This window comes from Fundulus heteroclitus, chromosome 18, assembly GCF_011125445.2.
Source record: "Fundulus heteroclitus isolate FHET01 chromosome 18, MU-UCD_Fhet_4.1, whole genome shotgun sequence".
Taxonomy (NCBI): Eukaryota; Metazoa; Chordata; class Actinopteri; order Cyprinodontiformes; family Fundulidae; genus Fundulus; species Fundulus heteroclitus.
Genome location: NC_046378.1, coordinates 6888806 through 6907931, shown reverse-complemented (window position 1 = coordinate 6907931; position 19126 = coordinate 6888806). Strand labels below are relative to the sequence as shown.

General features: G+C 45.8%; 1 protein-coding gene across 1 annotated transcript in view; it reads right to left on the bottom strand.

Annotated features, from left to right (window-relative positions):
• LOC118566754 (serine/threonine-protein kinase SIK3 homolog) overlaps positions 1–19126 on the bottom strand; it is a 36246-nt gene that overhangs the window by 10352 nt on the left and 6768 nt on the right. The window contains exons 2-9 of the mRNA XM_036150122.1: positions 4077–4193; positions 3620–3683; positions 1755–1916; positions 1487–1611; positions 1277–1400; positions 689–807; positions 452–562; positions 226–360 (exon numbers count right to left, since the gene is read on the bottom strand). Of these exons, the coding sequence (XP_036006015.1) occupies positions 226–360; positions 452–562; positions 689–807; positions 1277–1400; positions 1487–1611; positions 1755–1916; positions 3620–3683; positions 4077–4193 (957 nt within the window). The remainder of the gene's footprint in view (positions 1–225; positions 361–451; positions 563–688; positions 808–1276; positions 1401–1486; positions 1612–1754; positions 1917–3619; positions 3684–4076; positions 4194–19126) is intronic.

Below are 19126 nucleotides of genomic sequence, written 5' to 3'. Positions count from 1 at the left end.
GAGGATCTGCGCTTCCTTTAGCACCAAATCCATTTGTGAAATTTGTATTTAGAGAAAAAAAGGCATGAAACGCCAAAGCTGCCGAAGTGTTAGAACAACTGTTGTAGTATAGGTTTGCGTCGTAAATGCAGCGCATATGGGGAGAGAGAGAGAGACGAACCTCGCTCCAGTCGGCAAGTAAAAAAAATAAAATAAACACAGACGGAGAGAGAGAATATGTTTCACCTGAACGGCGTTGAGAGGGTAGCTGATGGAGCGGGGCGGAGGCGGTGCCACGCGCAACGTCTTGTGTTTCTTGAGGCGTTCGGCGAGCAGACTGTAGATGGCGCTGTAGTGATCGTATGCGTCCGTTTGCAGGGACTGGAGGGGAAAACAGAACAGAACGAATAAACCCGCTGTGTGCGAGTGGAGTCTGACCGGCATGCAGCGGCACAGGGGAGCTGTGTCCAACCTGAATTGTGCGTTCTCGGTCCAGCTCCATCTCAGACATGGTCATCAGCACCTGCTCGTTGATGAGCTCGATCTCTCGCTCCGTCTTCACCTGCTCGCACTCCGCTATCAACTGAAAGGAAAGACATGACGCTTAATGCGCTTTTTTTTCTGGGTCAAAGTAAATGTTCTTTTTTTTTTTTTTGAGGGGAGTGGGGTCGATCAAGACTAAGTGTTTTTATTTAGAGTAGCGTCTCACCCTGTCAAAGTCTGGGTCTGGGTCTCCTTGTCTCATCCACTTGTTCTTGCAGATCTGCTCCATACTCAACCGTCTGCTGGGCTCCAGAACTAACATGTGTCTGATTAAGTACTCACAGTCTGCAACGACACACAAACAAAAGACGCGATAATTCGAGGAGCGCATCTTTCACTGGAAGCACGGCTCTAGGCCAGCTGGCCGCTCAGAGACGGGAATTTGGGCCAATTGAGCTCAAGCTTAGTCAGACTGGACGGAGAGCGACTCTGAAGATCCAATTTTCAAGTTTCGTGACGGATCTTGCGATGGAAGGAGGTCTTGACTTTGACTAGACCGTTCAGTTGAAAGGGGGCTAAACATCTAAAAACCAGGGATCTTGTCGCTTCCGTCTCAGTCAAGCTCGGCCTTTAGTTGCTCTATAAACATAAAATCCCACTAAAATACATCAAAGTTAGTGTTTGGTGGGTGGGGGAGGTGAGTACTTTGGCACAACAGTGCATCTTGTGACGGAGTTTCACCGATGAGACAAACATTGTGTTCGCTTTCCCTTTTCCCCCCCCACCCAGTCCCCGGGTGGAAATAAATCCCTACCTGTGGACATGAAGAAAGGGATGCGGAACTTTCCACTGAGGACGCGCGCTCGCAGGTTTTGCAGAGTGCTGCCGTCGAAGGGTAAGGCGCCACACACCAGCACGTATAGCACCACGCCGAGGCTCTACGGGGCGCAGAGGCAAAAGAATGAGCGCAAACACGCCGCTTCTGGATAATCCTCGACACCCACGGCGCGGCCAACGCTCTTACCCATATGTCTACTTTGGGTCCGTCGTACTCTTTGCCCTCGAAAAGCTCCGGAGCAGCATAAGGAGGGCTGCCACACCACGTCTTCAGCAGCTGGCCTCGAGAAAACATGTTGCTGAAGCCAAAATCTGTTCGCAGAGCGAGGGGGGGGGAAACATAAAAATCATAGCACTCGTCTGGAAGGGAGGCACTTATTAAAAACAGGAAAAGCATCCAAAAGAACATGCCGACGCGCGCTTGCCAAGAAAGCCCTTCGTGGGAATACACCGACCTGCGATTTTAATGTTCAGGTTGTGGTCCAGCAACAGATTCTCTGCCTTCAGGTCCCTGTGGACGATGCTGCGGCAGTGGCAGAAGTGGACCGCCGCCACGATCTGCTTGAACTTCTTCCTGGCGTCCTTCTCCGCCATGCGCCCGTGGGCCACCAGGTGGTCTGTTGAAAAACCAGACGGTTTTGGACACAATAAGCGCAACGCATCTGCTGCCGTCACGGAAAAAACAAGAAATAAAACGATAAAACAGAGAGGGAGGAAAAAAAAGGGGGATTTAGCTCAGAGGTTTGATGCGTGATGAAGAAATATCTTGGACTAACACAGTCAGGAAGGCAGATGAATCCAGGCTTTTAAAGTACGATGCAAAAAACGAGGCCAAGCTAAATCAAAATTTAACAAATCCCTCTAGTCGACAAGGACTCAAAAGGTTAAGTGTTGTCCAGATCAAACAAATCCATGCACTTTAATGTCTGATCATCAGAAACCTTTGGGTGCTAAAATCTGTCCGTGCTGCTCTGCAACAATCAGGTCTGTGATCCCAAAATGCAAAGGAGGAAACACAAAACACAACTCATAACAAACCTACAGACAGCCACTGATTCCTGGCTTCAATCTGAGGTTAAAAAGCCATTTCCAGAATATTTGGCATGAACATGGTTCTTTTTATTTATTTTTAACAAAACTTAAAAAACAAACACTTAAGGTATTTGCTGATCTAGGCAGACACCTTGTGTGCTTTTAAGACTGAGCTTAAAACTTTCCTTTTTGACAAAGCTTATAGTCATAGCGGCTTAGGTTACCCTGAGCTACCTCTGTATTCATGCTGCTATAGGCTTAGGCTGCTGGGGAACATCAGGGACTATATTTCTCACTCTGCTGACTTCTCCTACTGTTCTCCAATTTGTATTGTTTGTTGTTATTTATGTTTTTTACTTTTTGTTCTCTGTCATTTTTCTCTTCATAGTAGGTACACCTGGTCTGGCGTTCTGTTAGCTGTGACATCATCCAGAGAAGACAGATCACCCGCTATTACCATATAATGTAGAACAGATCACTGGATCAATGTGTGCTTCTGAGCTTTTTTGTGTCTCTGCTCTGTCTTCTCTAACCTCAAGTCAGTTGAGGCAGATGACCGTTCATACTGAGCCTGGTTCTGGTTCTGCTGGAGGTTCCTGTTAATGGGGAGTTTTTCTTCCCACTGTCGCTTCATGCTTGCTCAGTATGAGGGATTGCTGCAAAGCCATCAACAATGCAGACGACTCTCCCTGTGGCTCTACGCTCTTTCAGGGGAAGTGAATGCTGCTTGTAAAGACTTGATGCAACCTAATCTAAAGGAAACCTTTTGACCACTCTGTATGATTAGATTTAATTTGACTTTGTAAAGTAAATTGTTTTTACTTGTACAGCTCTTTATCAAGTCTGACGACCCCCAAAGCGCTTTACACTACAGCCAGTCATTCACCTATTCATGCACACATTCACACCCTGGCAGTGGTGACCTATGTTAGTAGCCACAGCTGTGAATTGAGGCTGTAAAAAATAAAACTGAATTGAATTTCTGCGTTTTCTGCTTTATATTCATGGTAACTTTGTTACAGCTCATGTATTCCAGTTCAACTGAAGTTGTATTCAAATCATGTTAGGCTATGAATTGTGCAACCTAGAAAACAAAAGAGGCTGCTGCTATTTGATGAGCTTATTTTATTATTTGATGTATTATTGAATTTGAATCGGCCCTGCTAAACTACCACATTTATTAAGAGCACAAATTTATAAAAAAACAAACATTTTTGGACAAATCTAGAAACAGATTCAAAGCACACTGACTAAAGCGATCAGCTTTAGGAGCGTGGACGTCCCTTACCGAATATCTCTCCACCACTGGCGTACTCGGTGACCAGATAGATCATCTTCTCTGTCTCCATCACCTAAAGATACAAACAAATGAGAACAAGAAGGACCGACAGACCCCCCTGACAGGCCAACATCCAGTGATGGGCGGTTCGCCGGTTACACAACAGCATGAGTAAGCACGGCTTGGCATATAAACAAGAGATTTTAAATAGAAGAAAAAAAGTCCTGCCGTGCACTGTGGTGTTCGATCTGAGCTCCAGAACCTCCAGAGCAGGTTCTGAAGGCATAAACACGGGGAGCTTTCTAAGCCCCTTTGAGGGTTCGAAGGCAAAATAAACCAGCGATGGCAATCTAAGAAGCTCGCTGAAAGCTCGTGGGAGAGTTACGGGTGGCCAGCTGGGCGTTCTCCTGCTGGGCCGCGGCTCTCAGGTGGAAGGTGGGAGCGGCGTGTGTTTGTGGCTGCGTACCTGGTAGAGGCGGATGATGTGGGGATGCTTCAGCAACTTCATGATCTGCACCTCTCTGAAGATCTTTTTCAGGTTCTCGTCGTCCAGCTGGGTCTTGTCCACTATTTTGATCGCCACCTGGAGGGAGACGGGCAGGACAGAGATTGAAGGGTTAACGATGGGGGGAGGAAGAGAAGAAGAAGAAACGAGGAGGGATTCACCACACGGTGCGCCTACCTTCTTCTAACCTGCACTGCTGGAGCTCACAAGTTTACATACCCAGGCATTCCTGGGGCTCATAAAAATGATCCTAGGAAGACTTTAATTTTACTCTAGAGGTTCCATGAAGCCATTTATCATCAAAAGAAGAGGAACTCATGAGGTCAAAGGTTAACGCGACATACTTCTTGAGGCCACGGATGGCCTTGGTTACCAAGTCCGACCTGTGCGGAGCTTCAAGGGTAATCAGGGAAAATTCTCTCCCAGCATTTCTGATAACATTCATGTTACTGTCAGTTAGGGCTGGGCGATATGGCTTCAAAATAAAAGCTCTGATTTTATTATGCCAAACTCGATTAATCGATTTCCACCCCACACCTTTTCGTTTCACAAACATAAATTAAAGAAATAATTTCTTCTTGGAGTTGACCTGAATTCATAGGGCAACTAAATCCAAGCTGTGAAACCGGCTTGTAAAGCAAGATGGCGTCTCTGCCGTTGTAAACAGTGAAAATATAACTAAATGTTTGATGCTAGTGATTTTACACAATGAGCTAATAACAGGTTTCACTTCACTTGTGTAACTTCAAACCAACTTAAAAGACAAGTAAATGATTGAATTTAAGTGCCTCGTATTACAGTAGAAAAAAGTTTCCTCTTTACAATATTTAGACGGTACATTTTCCTAAACATATATTCATTGCATGCTGTTCTCTTCATGGAAGCCCAATGAGTGCATTAGCAAAACAAAATCCTGATTTTGCAAAAATTAAATCTTCAAAAAAATTGTAAGTTCAAATTAATGGAATAAATCGATTAGTCGGCCAGCTCTACGGTCAGCGTAAACCGAGCTCCCTGAGCCCTTATAGATCCACCGCCGTGCTTTTCACCAGCGACCTTTACGACCTCTCTCCAAACGTAGCGTTTACGGTTGTGGCCGTACGGTTCCACGTTGCCTCATAAACTTTACGCACTCGTCTCTGTGCTCTCTGCGCGTACCGTCAGCCGGCTGCTCTCAGCCAGTGGCTTCAGTGCGGCCAATCTTCAAGTGACTCCTTGCTGTGCATCTTGGAACGGCTACGTCGCTTTTTTTTCCCTCCCAAAGAGTCCGGTGCATCAGCTATTTGTTTTGTTTTGGCATCCTGAACAACTTTCCTGGTGGCTGGCGATCTCTCTAAGCCTACCAGACGTTGGCTTGGGTTTTCCACAGGATGCCTCATTTTCCACTTCTTAATTAGAAGTTTGGACACTACCGATTGTCTTTCTCAACTCCTTGTATATCTTTTTATATCCTTTTCCTCCTTTATAAAACTTCAGCTTGGTTCTCCTGCAGATCCTCTGCCCATTTGCTTTGCCCGTGGCTCCAGGAAACGTCAACGCGGAGCCGGATAAAACACGCAGGGATCGGTCCGGAGCCCAGAAACTCACACACACACACACACACACACACACACACACACACACGCTAATTACAGGCCAACAGATCACAGGTTTAGGACGCCTACATTAAAGAGCGGCTTAAGCCCCACGTGAGTCAACTTGTTAGCGTTTTATCACAACATCCAGCGTATATAAACCTTCGATCTGGGTCATTTGGGCAGCTCCAGTTGTCGGTGGGATCTTTAAAAACGACAACTGTTCGTTAATCGCTGGCTCCAGCCGACGGCCGCTAACCAAAACCGACCGCCAAACGCTCAGGAGCGCCGCCAGGGTAAGCAAAGCGTTCGGCACGGCGGTGGATTCGTATTTAGCATCGTTTGTTTTACATTTGAAAACGCCATGCCAACACATCTCTCCTTGCCTGTGTATCACAGCCCAGTTAAAACAACCAGAGAACAATAAGATGCCAAGAAAACAAATAAGAGGAGAGCGTGAGTCATTGCTCCCCAACATGAAGCGCAAAAAAAAAAAAAAAGCACCATTGCCTAACACTGGGCCGGCTGAACAAGAACTGAGGGGATAATTAGCCGGACTGCAAAGGTTTTTTTTTCCCGCACCCCGGCCTCCGTAGGCCGGCCGGCCGGCCAGCCGATGCCGCGACCTTCGCCCGCGAACACAACTGTTGCGTAACGGCTGAGCGGTGGACAATAGCTGCAGCAGGGTGGACGGTGATGGGGTGTGACAGGAGCTTTGCTCTGCCACTTAGGAATGGGTGGACGACTTTAATGACTTAATCAAGCGGGGCTAATAGGGATGCCCCAAAACACGGCTTCTGCCAAAAATAGACGGCAGGCCGAGGACAGAAAAACACGCAGCCTTTATACACACACACACACACACACACTCATCCGTTTCCATTCTGCTCCGTGCTCTTTTTCCAGAATACAAAAAAAAAGAGCCACGAAGAAGATGAGGCCACGCGAGGACCGTCAAGGCCGACTTCCTTGTGGAGACAGGAAAGGGAAGCGAGGAAGAGTGAACGGGGGGGTTCCAGAGAGACCGCAGAACAGTAACGCTGACATTACCCCGCCTCATTGTATGCATTTCCCCTTCAAGGGGATTGTACACATTGTGGAAAACATCTGCCCCAGCGGAGCGAATGCCTGCTGCACACGCAGCCGTGTCCAAACAAAGACGTTCACTCGCTCAAGTTTGGTTTTTGTTGTAAGCTGTTTTTTTTTTTTTTCTTTCCTGACGGCAAGACTGCGGCAGCGCGGTAATGGATCCCGTAAGTCTCTCTCAACGACCAATTACAAGCCCGTCCGGATCACATCTACACCTACAAATGAATTCCGCTCTGACGATCTGATAAGGACAGAAAGTCACCATGTTGTGTTAGCATTAGCAGCTTAGCCAGTTGTACCACTTTGTGGTAAAAAGGGTCCGCCCGTGGATTTAAAATGTGATCTGCCAGCTGTTCCTTCGCTGCCTGCAGGAGGGGATTGCTGCACTGATATTCCTTTGCCCTGCTGATATGAAAAAAATAATAATAGATGAACTGGGTATCAAAGTGCGTAAAAAGTTGTGAACTGGAAGCCCTTCTCATCACTATACACAGATTTATTATTTCAGCTGACTGGAAGAGGAAGGGCCGATGAAACGTCAATGATTATAGGAGCCGGATGTAAGTGAGCAGTAAAACAAAAAGCAACCGTGCTGAAACGTGGAGAAAATGAACAAAAAAAACGTCAGGAAGGACAGACATGGTCGGAGGTTTGCATAGACGAATCATAGGCGTGGATGTAATTGATTCTGGGCTTTTAATGCGATATCTAAAGGCTTCTGTTCCAGGAAGGAATAACTAAACAACTTCAGTGGAGCTTAAAAACAAGAAATGGGGGAAAATGTTTAAAACAGCCACTGGATGCAAAACAGGCCCTCAGCATAATGCAGCCACCACCATGCTGGACGACTAGTACATGGTTCTTGGTTTTAAAGGCCTCCCCTTGACTCCTCCAAGCATACTTCTTGTCACTGTGGCCAAAAGGCTAAACCTTGAAACTCAAACCAAAGCAGGCATTTGGTTTGTCTATGTAGACTAATGCCAATTTCAATTTAAACTTGCTTCATTTTACATGGGCATTGAAGCAGTTTCTGGGTCATGGTGGGCTTGAACCTCGACTGGTTGATAATTTTGCCAGAATTATGCCAGAAACCAGAAAACGGGTGGGGAAAAAAGCATGTGGTCAAGCTGCACTGCTACAGGATGGTTAAACAAATAATAGTGAACCAATTAACGTGGATGCTAATCGTTTTTAGAAAAGTTAAGATGACGACACGATGACCGGTAGGTCAAGAGGATGTATTTATTATTATGCCACTATCATATTGGTTGAAAAAGGTCTCCAAATGACAATAATATGATGTATTGCAATAAGTTTCAGAAAAAAATGTTCGTCCAGCTAAATTTGTTAGCGTGACAGACCTAATGCCAACTGGGTGAACATACAGTAGGTCACGGCGGGATGGAACGGTTCATGAAAACAACCTGAACAGTGCGGTTCTCTAGTCTGATCAGCTTAGAGCGTGAAGGAAGAGATGCAGCAGCGTTAGGAACAGCGAGTGACCAGGATAAACAAAGGATACGCCCGCAGCATTATTTCACTCTGGTCTCCAGGGTTATTAGACCCTCTGCCGTCTAGGGTGGCAGAGGGTCTAACGAGGAAACTTCACTGAGTTGCCTGAAAGCCTGTAAATTTTCCTCTTTCCATATAACAAACATCCACACCATAAAAGAATCAAACATGACAGTAAAAACTAACTGAACCTTTTAGGCCCTTCCTGAAACCTCAACGTCTGTTTTAAAATATGAAATCCATAAGTTAGCCGCACATTTAGGTGGGATATATCTACAGCTGCCAGGCTTTACATCAGAAACTGACAGGAAGAAAGGAAGGACAGACAAGCAGAGGACACAAGACAGGAAGGGAGGTAGGACATGATAGGAAAAAAAGACCAGGATACTAGGAAGGTAGGACACAAAGGAAGAGAGGACAAAAAGACAGAAATAAAAGGAATAATAGAAGGATGAAGGAGCAAGGAAAAAGCGAGGAAAAGAGACAAGGAAGGACAGAGGGGAGGATAAAGCAATGAAGGAACAGAGGACAAAGTGAAGCAAAGGAAGGAGGAGACGAAAGACAATAAGAAAGGACACAAAAAAGGACACAAGGAACAAAGGAGGGTAGGACACAAAGAAGGGAGGGCAGAGGGAAGAAAAGAAGAATGGGTGGAAGGAATGATTGAAGGAAGGAAAGAAGGCTTGACACAGTGTAGGGGGGGGGGGGGGACATAGAAAAAAAAGGACAAAGGGAAGGACACAACATTTATACATAGGGGTAGGGAATAATGCCTGACACAAATGTTTTCCTTCCTCAATCTCCTTTATCTAAATGTATAAAGTCGAGGAACGAACACAGCCATCAACCTCCCTCCCTACCTTTCCAGAGGGTGCAGGAACCCAGAAATGGTAAATAAATACGTTTCAAAGGATGGATTATGAACTCCAGTCGCAGGTCTAATTCCCCAAAGCTGGGTTTCCACTTCCAGCTCTTACCAGCGTGCAGTGAATGATGTGCGGCCGGCATCCAGATGCCCAGCAGCACTGGCTTCCACGGCTGTGGGAGTTTCTGCATTCTACAGCGTTTGCACCACGAAGTGCACGGATTGCTCCTAAAAAGGCGTTTCACTCCTAGGACCGCGCGTTTATTTTCTATGAAACAGCAGGAGAGGGAAGAATACCAGCCAGGTTAGTTTGGAGCTGAAGTTGGGTTGTCAAAGCTGCTTGAGCAACACGGCCAAACTCGTGTTAAGGCCCATTCATACCTCACGTAAAAGACGGATACGGATACGTGTGGAGTGTTTCATACGTTCTAACCGTCGATTTCGTCCGTACTTTGACACGAAAATTGGGAGCTTACGCTTACGGACGAAACGGATCAATACGGAGCAATACTACCGGAAACGGTGGGGGCGCTATTGAGTTTGTAGTACAAAATGTCAACAAAATCACGAAGAAGGTTGTAATTCTGGGCTTTAAACAATGGCGGGATTCGAGGAACAACTTGCGGAGCTTGTCCGCAACTATCCACACATATGATGTGTCGTGTCCGGGGCACAGGGACAAACAAAAAGTTTACTTACGGAGCAAATACAACAAAATCACGTATTGGACCGTCGCCGTGTTTGATCAGTGACGAATCATTGGCGCTCAGCACTGCCACCTAGAGGGAATATTGGTTATTGCGCACCTCAACGGACGGAGGTATGAAGGACTCAACGGATAGAACGCACGGACAGAAATACGGACGTGCAGGCCAAACGTAGGGTATGAATGGGCCTTTAAACCAACACAACATCCACAGTGACACGGCAGCATGCGGTTGTCCTCTGCTCATAGGTTCAAATTAAAATAACCTAAAGAAAAACAGTATAAACTCAGACTGCGTTCCATTTTTTTTTTACTCGGAAGTTGAGATTTCTGACCTCAGAATAGGAAATTTCGACTGGAACGTCCCCTGAAGTGGGAATTACGGGTCGGATATTCAGTGCAACAGGACCGTACCAGACTTCCATTTCCAACATGGCTGCTTTGAGTAAAACCTCCTCCTTTGACTGTTCTCCATTGTTTCTCTAACATTTAGTCAGTCATGCATGTACGACTTTACTGTGTTCATAAAACGGGACGTTTCAGCGCTGTCCCTATGAACAAAATGCCACGGGAAAAACCATGTTACTGTCATTGTTTTAACCGTAGTGGTTAAACAATGACAGTAGTTCCGTAGTTCCATGTTCAGACGAACGGTTCAGCGAGGCTTAAAAAGAAAGAAACGTTTTGCCAAAAAAAACACTTTAAAACACAGTCTGAAACTCTGGTTGGCTGTGTCTGTACGTTTAACAACGGACAGAACATCTGTGTTTTCCTCTACTGTCAGACAAGCTGGAAACCGGAACGCCAAAAGTCGGACGTGACGTAATCTCCGACTTGCCGGTTTCCAGGTCCGAGGTAAATGGAAAGCAAGCAGCTCATACTCTTAAGGAAGTACTCCTCGTCCGTACTGATGGCTGATGATGAACGAACTCGTAATCCAAAAACAAATCTGGTGATACCAGATAATAAATAATGCCATAAAATGTCAAGATTTACCACGTCCGTGCTGGAGTTGTTCCTCCTTTTGGAAGAGCAAGGCAATATCTTCACTCAGCGTTGAAATGAGCTGTAGTTCAAAAAAGAAATCTATGAATCTTGCATTCAAGTCACGTCTCTCTATGGAGCAATTTTCACTGAAATGCCATTAGGACAGACTTCAGATAGTTTCAAGCGTACAGCAGAAGTTCACCAACGATATAGAGGCCAGTAGGGCTGGGATTACTGGGAACTTGTCAGCAGCTTAGAAGCAGGTTAATAGCACACAGCAGCACTTATATATATATATATATATATATATATATCCTTCTGCAGGCCAGAGTAAACAGAGACAGAAACTGTTGTATCAACAGACTGAAATGCATTTACCTCTGGATGAGGTGCTTAAAAGGACCAAAAACAGAGTCTTCTCTTGTCTAGAAAAACAAAAAAAATGTATAACTACCGGTACCCGCCGGATCAGGTCTGTGGCCTGTGTCATGCTTTTCTTTTCTAAGAAACTGTTTACATAGCAGAGTTGCTGCTTCCAACTCGCCCAACACCTAAGGGACTTCTGTAAACACTAGCGGTTTGTCTCCGGACCGATAACGCGTGTTGAATCAACTTCAGGAAGTTGAATTTATGGCGGGTGTGAACCGCTGTACCCGTCAGACGGAGCCTGCGTGATATACGAGCCCGTCCTTTAGGTAAACAGTGTCGGTGTCGCACGTTCCGGCCTCTTACTTCTTGAAACTGACAAACGTTCGCGCTCGCCGTTTGCTGCTCTGCCGTTTCTGACACGTTTCCGGGCGGACAGGCTCTCTCAACTTCCCCCTGGAGACAGTGTCGGAAAACGTGGGAGCGCGTTTACAGGTGACTTTCTGGACACCCAACCGTCGCGTCAGAGCGTCCTCAGCGCAATAAGAGAGTGGCTGTGCGGGAAATGAAACATTACGGATGAAAGACCTCGTCTTACTTAATGAATACTGCTTATGATGTCATACACCCGGGGGGTCCGGGCTTTGGTCGCGTCTCCCAGGACCAGATGAGAGCGCAGATGAACAACACTAACCTGGTTCGATAAATTCTAAATTATTTCAACATCAGTAAGTTCTTGTAGACGCGTATCCCTCAAAAGTCTTCATCCAGCCTGAACTTTTTTTCCTTTTTTTGACAACAACACCATCAGAATCTTGAGTGGGTTTTATGCAAAGAAGAGGGGGGGGGGGGGTCATCTGATCGGTAAACAGAGTCCACGTAGGTGTAATTTTATCTTACCGTCTTACACGTAGACTGACAGGCGGGTTAAAGGGCTGCATTACTCACAGGTCCCACATTTAAAGCCTGACCAAGCTCCCTCTGAAGGAGCTGCAGACAGACAATCTGTTGACAGGACGACTAACTTGGCACCGAACCTGGATGTTATGGGAGCGTGGCAAGAAGACGGCCGTTATACCAAAAGTTATAAGAACTCCCATTTAAAAGGTTGACAATCAGGCCTGTGGGGAAAAGAGATGGGGCTAAAATGTACATATTTTATGCTATGGATGATGGGAAGCATCATGAGCCTGAGCACGTCATTGCCATGGGGGGGTTATGGTGGTGGCAGAATCCTGCTGTGGGGATGCGTTTTATCAGAGTTGACGGGAAGACGGATGGGGCTAAATATGGCCAATCCTGGAAAGAAGGCCCGTTAGCGGCTGCAAACGACCAGAGATCAGGGCGGAGGTTCACCTTCCAGCAGGAAAATACGGCCTAAACATTCAGCCAGTGGTCCAAAGGAACCAAACGTATAATCTGACCCAATCTGATTGAATTTCACTTTGTAAAATGCCTTGAGATGACATGTTTCATGAATTGGCGCTATATAAATACAATTGAATTGAATTGAGTTGAATTGTCGTGTGTTAGAGCGGCCTTGTCAAAACAATAAAAAAAACTATTGCAAGACTTGAAGACTGACGCTCAACAGACGCTGACGATCCAAAGGGCCCGCTCCAGCTACTAACACGAGGAATGAAGAGGCGGAAATGTGGGTCTGTACATGGGCAAAACTGGTGGAGACATGCTGCACAAGCTTTCAGGGAAAACTGCTTCTAAAGAGTACTGACTCAGGCATCAAAATGGGAGGTACGCTTTTCTGTTTTTTTTTTTAGATTTACTAAAAAGTGTTTTGCTTTTTTTTTGTAAGTCACGCATCTCTCCTGTAATACTTTGTGCAAGTCTATCACACAGAATCCCAATAAAAACGTGACAGAAATGCTGAAACATTCAGGGGGGGGGGGGGGGGGGGGGGGGGGGGGGTGACACTTTCTTTCTGCAGCGGCCTGTATGAGCAACAAAGCCTTTCAGCGTTCTTTAGGCCTTTGAAAAACAGCCATCCGTGACTCAACTTGTTACTCTGAGCGTCCGGAGTTTGTGCCGGGTCCCGCGAAAGTGCGCCGTGCACACTCATCTCGCGCTCACGCACTGCGGCGGGGTGATATAATGGATGAGGTTAACCTTCATCTACATAGATGAGACACGGATTATAAACGCCCTGACGAAGGTGTAACGCTGAGGCTTGACCCGCATCGCCCAGCGAAGGGTTTGACTCACGCACACGTTCACAGGCACCCTTCCTGTTTGTGACTCTCCACAGTCCCAGCTAACAGCGAAGCAGCCAGGTATTAGACTAAAATAAAGGCCTTCCTGTGTGGAAAGTGCTTTTTTTTTTCGTTTTTCTTTATATAACCAAAAGATTAAGCAGGCGGCGAGGTCATGTCAATTGAGCGCGCGAGCAACAAAAGACAGACTGTTCCGCGAGAAGTACAAGAGGTGGTGTGAACAGCATGAGTCAGCACAGGGTCTTCATGCTTGTAGGTGTTTCTGCTCGTGTGTTTCACATGGTGGCAATGACTCAAGTTGAGAGTTTCACAGTGTGAGTAGAGGACAGGCCGTCTTAGTTTCAACAGGCTGGACGTTACACATCCTCATTCGCACGCTCCCGGTTGGCCGCCAGGCGTAGCCGGTGGCCAGGATCGAGCCGTGCCACCGCTTTGAAGAAGTTACGGTTTCAAGGCCGCGCCGAGTGCTAAGGTGATGTTAATCCCATGCCTGCAAGGATGACTGATATTTCCCATCGCAAGGACAGCAGCCCGGCTGGTTTCCCGGCAAATATCGGCTCGTTATACGTGTGCTGCCACTATGAGCGCGAGCGGAAACCGGAGCGAGCACCTTTCATGCCATTAGCTGGTGTTTATTCTGGGTGTTTGCTCAAGTCTATTAATTAAAATCAAAGCAACAAATACATGCTAGAGAAAACGTCGCAATAACTGTCGCTTTTGTGTTTTAAACACTGATTCAATCCTGTTTTCATTTACATTTTTATATCAGGTTCATCACACCATGAGGATCTTATCCTGGCCCAGAGCCGCCGCACCCCACTGCACCCCCCCCCCCCCCCCCCCCCCCCACACACACACACACACACACACACTAGTCGGACTGATTGTGTGAGACATGCAGCCGCTTGCAGCTTATTGTTTTTATGTGCTCTGTGAAAACATTTTTGGGCCCAGAGTTTAATGTTAAATTTCAATGTTTATCATTCCAAACTTTTTTTCCCCCCTCCGAGTTTTCCACATCCATCCCCTCTCCAGTACGTCTGCGCTGGCTGATGAAGCAGCGAAGCTCCCGGTCCCAGAAGGAAAATCTATTTAGCCGGACTCTCTTATTAATAATTTGCGTTATATAATCTTCTGCAAAAAGAAAGACAAAAATGTGCGGCTCCATTAATAAGTTGTCGTGCTTTGACCATTGACGCTCTACTACTGAGGTACAGTGGTGCAAACATCTGGACTGTAAGCCTCCTTTTCTGCCAGTCTCTTGTACATTTGCTTCTGTTTAAGGCCATCATCTTGTAGCGCTGTATCAAACTTCAGCTGCTGCGTTGATGCAGTGAACCCCTAACCCGCCGACCTGAGCCGTTGAACTCCACTGCTGCATATATAAAGGTGCCTTTAACAGCAGAAAGAGCACAATTAGAGCTGCCATAAATTTGATTTAGTCACATGTCATTCACTTATATCTGTCTGACTCATATGAGGGTTGTCAAAATTTAGAATAAAACCAATATGATCAATACTAAAAATATAAATTTTGCTTCAAATTTGGTATGAATTAACTTTTGCCCAAAGTGTTGCACTTCTTCCCACCACGGCGCTAAAATTCACAGCCTTCCCCCCTGCAGCTACTCGTCAGACTAAAACTTTGATCTGCTGCTGAAAGTGTAAACCCTGCTAACACAGGGAGACTACGGCCAGCAGAAAACATGCGACCCACTTTATCGACAGCACCAACGCAAAAAAGATTGTGACGGGGAACATTTGCTATAAAGCCGACCGAAAAAACAAAATGAAAAAAAAAAAAAGCCTAACAATGCCACGCGCTAGCATCAAGCTAGCGTCACAAGCTAACGCAACGGCACTGGTGTTTGATAGCGACGTAAAAAAGGCCAGTAAAGCTCCTGTAACTAACACAGTAAAGCAGCGTACCACTTGTACGACATAAGCTAACGCCGTCCATTTAAATGTTAGCTTCAACGACAGCGCGGTGACGGATATCTGCTGGTCGGAGCTCCTCCTGGAGACGCGCGTCCCGCGTGGGAAGCTTCCCGCCACACAACGCTCCATTCTGCTGTGGTACGGATGAATGCAGCAAAATGTTAACCGGCTGAAGGCTCAGTTTGCTGTTACTTCTTCTTTAGTTATAAGCACTGGCTAATAATAATGCAGGTTATGGTTAAGCCAGACTGAAAGTTGACAATTAGAGCAGAACAAGGTAAGGAGCAGCATCATGCAAAATTACCAAAAGTAAAACCGTAAAAGGACTGCTGATTACATCTGCATGGAACAATTCCTTGTATACACTGTTTGTGCAAAATATATTTTAATATAGAATGAGCCTTTATTTGTCCATCAGTAGTCAATTTTATTAGCATCGATAGCAAATGTGGCGTATTGAAGATAAGCACTTATATCAAATTGATAAATAGATCTGGTTAGGTGGGTCTAGTCAGATCTAGATAGATCTACACAGAGATTCCTTCAAGGTACTAAAAATCAATATGTTTAGGTTTCTTTCGGATCAAACGCACCATAGAACCGAGTGTATTCAGTGGATTTCTCCTGCCGCACACCTGCTGAGTGTTTCTTTTGTTTGACATAGAATCAGCCGTACACTAGAGGTTACCCTGAGAGGCAGACGAATCCTCACAAGATCAAGATCAGAGAGCTGAGTCGAACCAATCAGCATCCTATAATGGCACTGAGGGGCTAGCTCTCTGTACACCAATCTTCAACAATAGAGGACAGAAAAAAAAAAATTAAACCATCACTTATATCAGAGAGGCAGCATTTCTTTGTTAAAAGGAGATCAAATAAGAACAGAGCTTCATTACACAACCATAACTTTTATGGTTTTAGGGTATCACAGTATTTACACTGAAGCTTGAAATCAAAACATATGGCACGATTATGATCCCTATTTATGCATTAAACCATATGTCCCAAACCTTCATGTGGAAATAAAAAGCATTTAAGTATGATGTTCGCTAAACATCTATGGACCAATGAGTTTTGTTGCACTTAATGAAATTTATTTCAAACATGTAAATGTAAAAACTACACTAAAAATATTTTGTAAGTGCTTTGCATTGCATTTTTAAACACGCTTTGTGCACATAATATTACATAATATATTCTTAAGAGTAACACAAGTGATCCTGATATTAGTAGGTTTAATTAGTGAAGCTGCTTGTAAAATTACAGTTACTGTAGCTTTAAGGCAGCGTCGCTTTAAGAGTGACGAATGGTGCTTCCCCAATGTATTATAGGCCTACTTGCAACTTGCAAGTATGTCCGTCAGCTAACAAGTCTGCTAACATGTGGAGGACCGCTAGAAGAAAACATGCAACCCTCTTTATGGACAAGATGAACAAAAGCGTTGTTTGGAGAAACTTTTCCAGAGACGAGAGAAACGAAATGCTGAACGGTGCTACGTGCTAAGCTGCTTTTATGTTTGAGAGCAACGTAAAAAGGTCAGTAAACCCCCTCCGGACAACATAAGCTAACGCTAGCTGGTGTTAGCTTGACAGACACGGACAGCCCAATGCTCCTCCTTTAAGCTGCGATCAACGTTAGAAGATGTTCATCAGCTGTGTGGCTTAGTGGAACAATGAACAGTGAAGCAACGAAACAATAAGCCAGGCGGCAGCTTACAGGGGCTGTTTTTCAGCCAGCTGACTGGCAGTGTGCAGAAATCAGTGAGAGGGGAAGCGACACTGGGTTACTCTATGTCCAGTACTGCTGGGAAAAACTCTGCCGTCTCAATAAAACAGCTTTAATTATAGAAACAGTGACGATGATACACGTTTCAGTTTCTCAGTGACTCTTCAACTCCATGACACCGATAACAGGCCAATGCCTAGTTCACCGTTTAATAAATCCCTCCTTTTTTCTACGTGAGGGATTGCACCCACTATCTTCACTAACTAATAGCACCGAATGCCGGCATAGCTTTCCTTACTTTAGGGTCCATGAAGATGTGAAACAACATGTAAAGCAGCAGCACAACATACACACACACAACCACTGGCATGAGTACTATCCTGCTGACGAATCCCCCACACAACTCATCATGTCAGAAACCGAGACACTTTCATCCCCATCTAAAGCGAAGGGAGCGTGGAATGGAACTGAGACGCAGCGGACAAGGACCAAAGGACGAGACGATGCGCCAAGCAGAAACCCAACATTTGTCATACTGCTCACTCAAAAGAAATCCCACTTGGCACATAGTGAGGAGCTGCTGTTCGCGAGCTGCCCTGTGAGTGTGTCAGAGGGAGGGGGAGGGGGGGGTTGACGTCACTACTCGGCGGGCTCTGCCTGTTGCCCCTTGCTCGTCGTCCTATCTGTGCTTTCCTCTCGCCTTTCCCTTTCTTGCCCAAAGCGCTTGGGAGGAAAAGGGAAAACGCAGGAAGAGGAAGAGAGAACGAGGGGAAAGGTACTACTTCCCCACCAACGCGTAGATCAGGGCATGCCGAACAGAACCACGGACCACACGTGACACCGAGCAGTCGCTTTGATCAGGAATGACACAGTAAGGTAGGAAAACTGCAGGCCAATGGCAAGCAAAACGTTATAGCTAAAGTCCGCCACACCCACTTTCACCACTGAAACCGCAAAGACTTCAATGGAGAGACCTCTCTCCAACTAGGAGCCTTGACTCTGAATCCAAGAAGGTCTGGGTGAGTTTGGGTCACAGGTCCACTAAGACCTCAAACGTGTTCCTCTAACCTCCCAGAGGGCTCCTTACGGACTCAACCATACTCACCAGTGAGCCGTCTGCAGCTTTGGTTATGACCGAGCGCTTTTTACTTGGGGAGATTCAACGTGGCATTCGTTGGCAAGCGTAAACGGAGACGTTTTGGTTGCAACCCAAGCCTTTGCCTCACTGGCACCAGAGAACGAGAGCGCTGACCCTTTACCCAGAGGCCAGCCAGGACTTAACGGGGCATCATTATTTCCACACGAGTCCACGAACGGAGATTAAAGGGGCCTAGTCACGAATTTCTACGCCAGCAGCTCACTCTGGCTGCATGCAAAGGTCTTCAGATTAAATTATCGCGCCTTGTTGTTGCCTCATATTCTATTTTGTCTTTTACACTTTGTTTTTGCTCTATTGTAAGTAAACAAAGCCCTTCTGGGCACATTTCCCATATCGACACCGTGTGACAGGAGGTACGGTATGGCGCATGCGCGCAAATCAGTAAACAAGGAAGACCAATGGAGCTGTGAAAGCTAGCAACGTCCATTGGAGGTGTGAAAAGAAATAGGTGAAGTAACCCCGTAGATCTGGTTGTTCTTTCACGCCAAGCTGTCACTTACGGTCAACTATTCTTATGCTAGCCATCAATCAACCGTCGCCAGATAGCGCAACGATCAGCAGACATGACTGATGCGCCTGGTGCAAAGTTCTCATCAGACTCAAAAAGGACCAAGTAAACATTATTAGGACAAATATTGGGAGTATTGTTTTATTTGAAGATGAATATACTGTATGGGTTTTTTTTGGTGTCTCCTTTTTATGGTCAAAATACGTGACTAGACCCCTTTAAAGGTGTCATGGGATCTGATGTAATCAACTCTGAATAAAACCAGCCAGTAGGCGGCATTAGAAAGAAAATGCAAATGTAACTTCAACTGAACGGGATATGCTAATAAAAAGAAAAGAGTAAAAAGAAATCCAG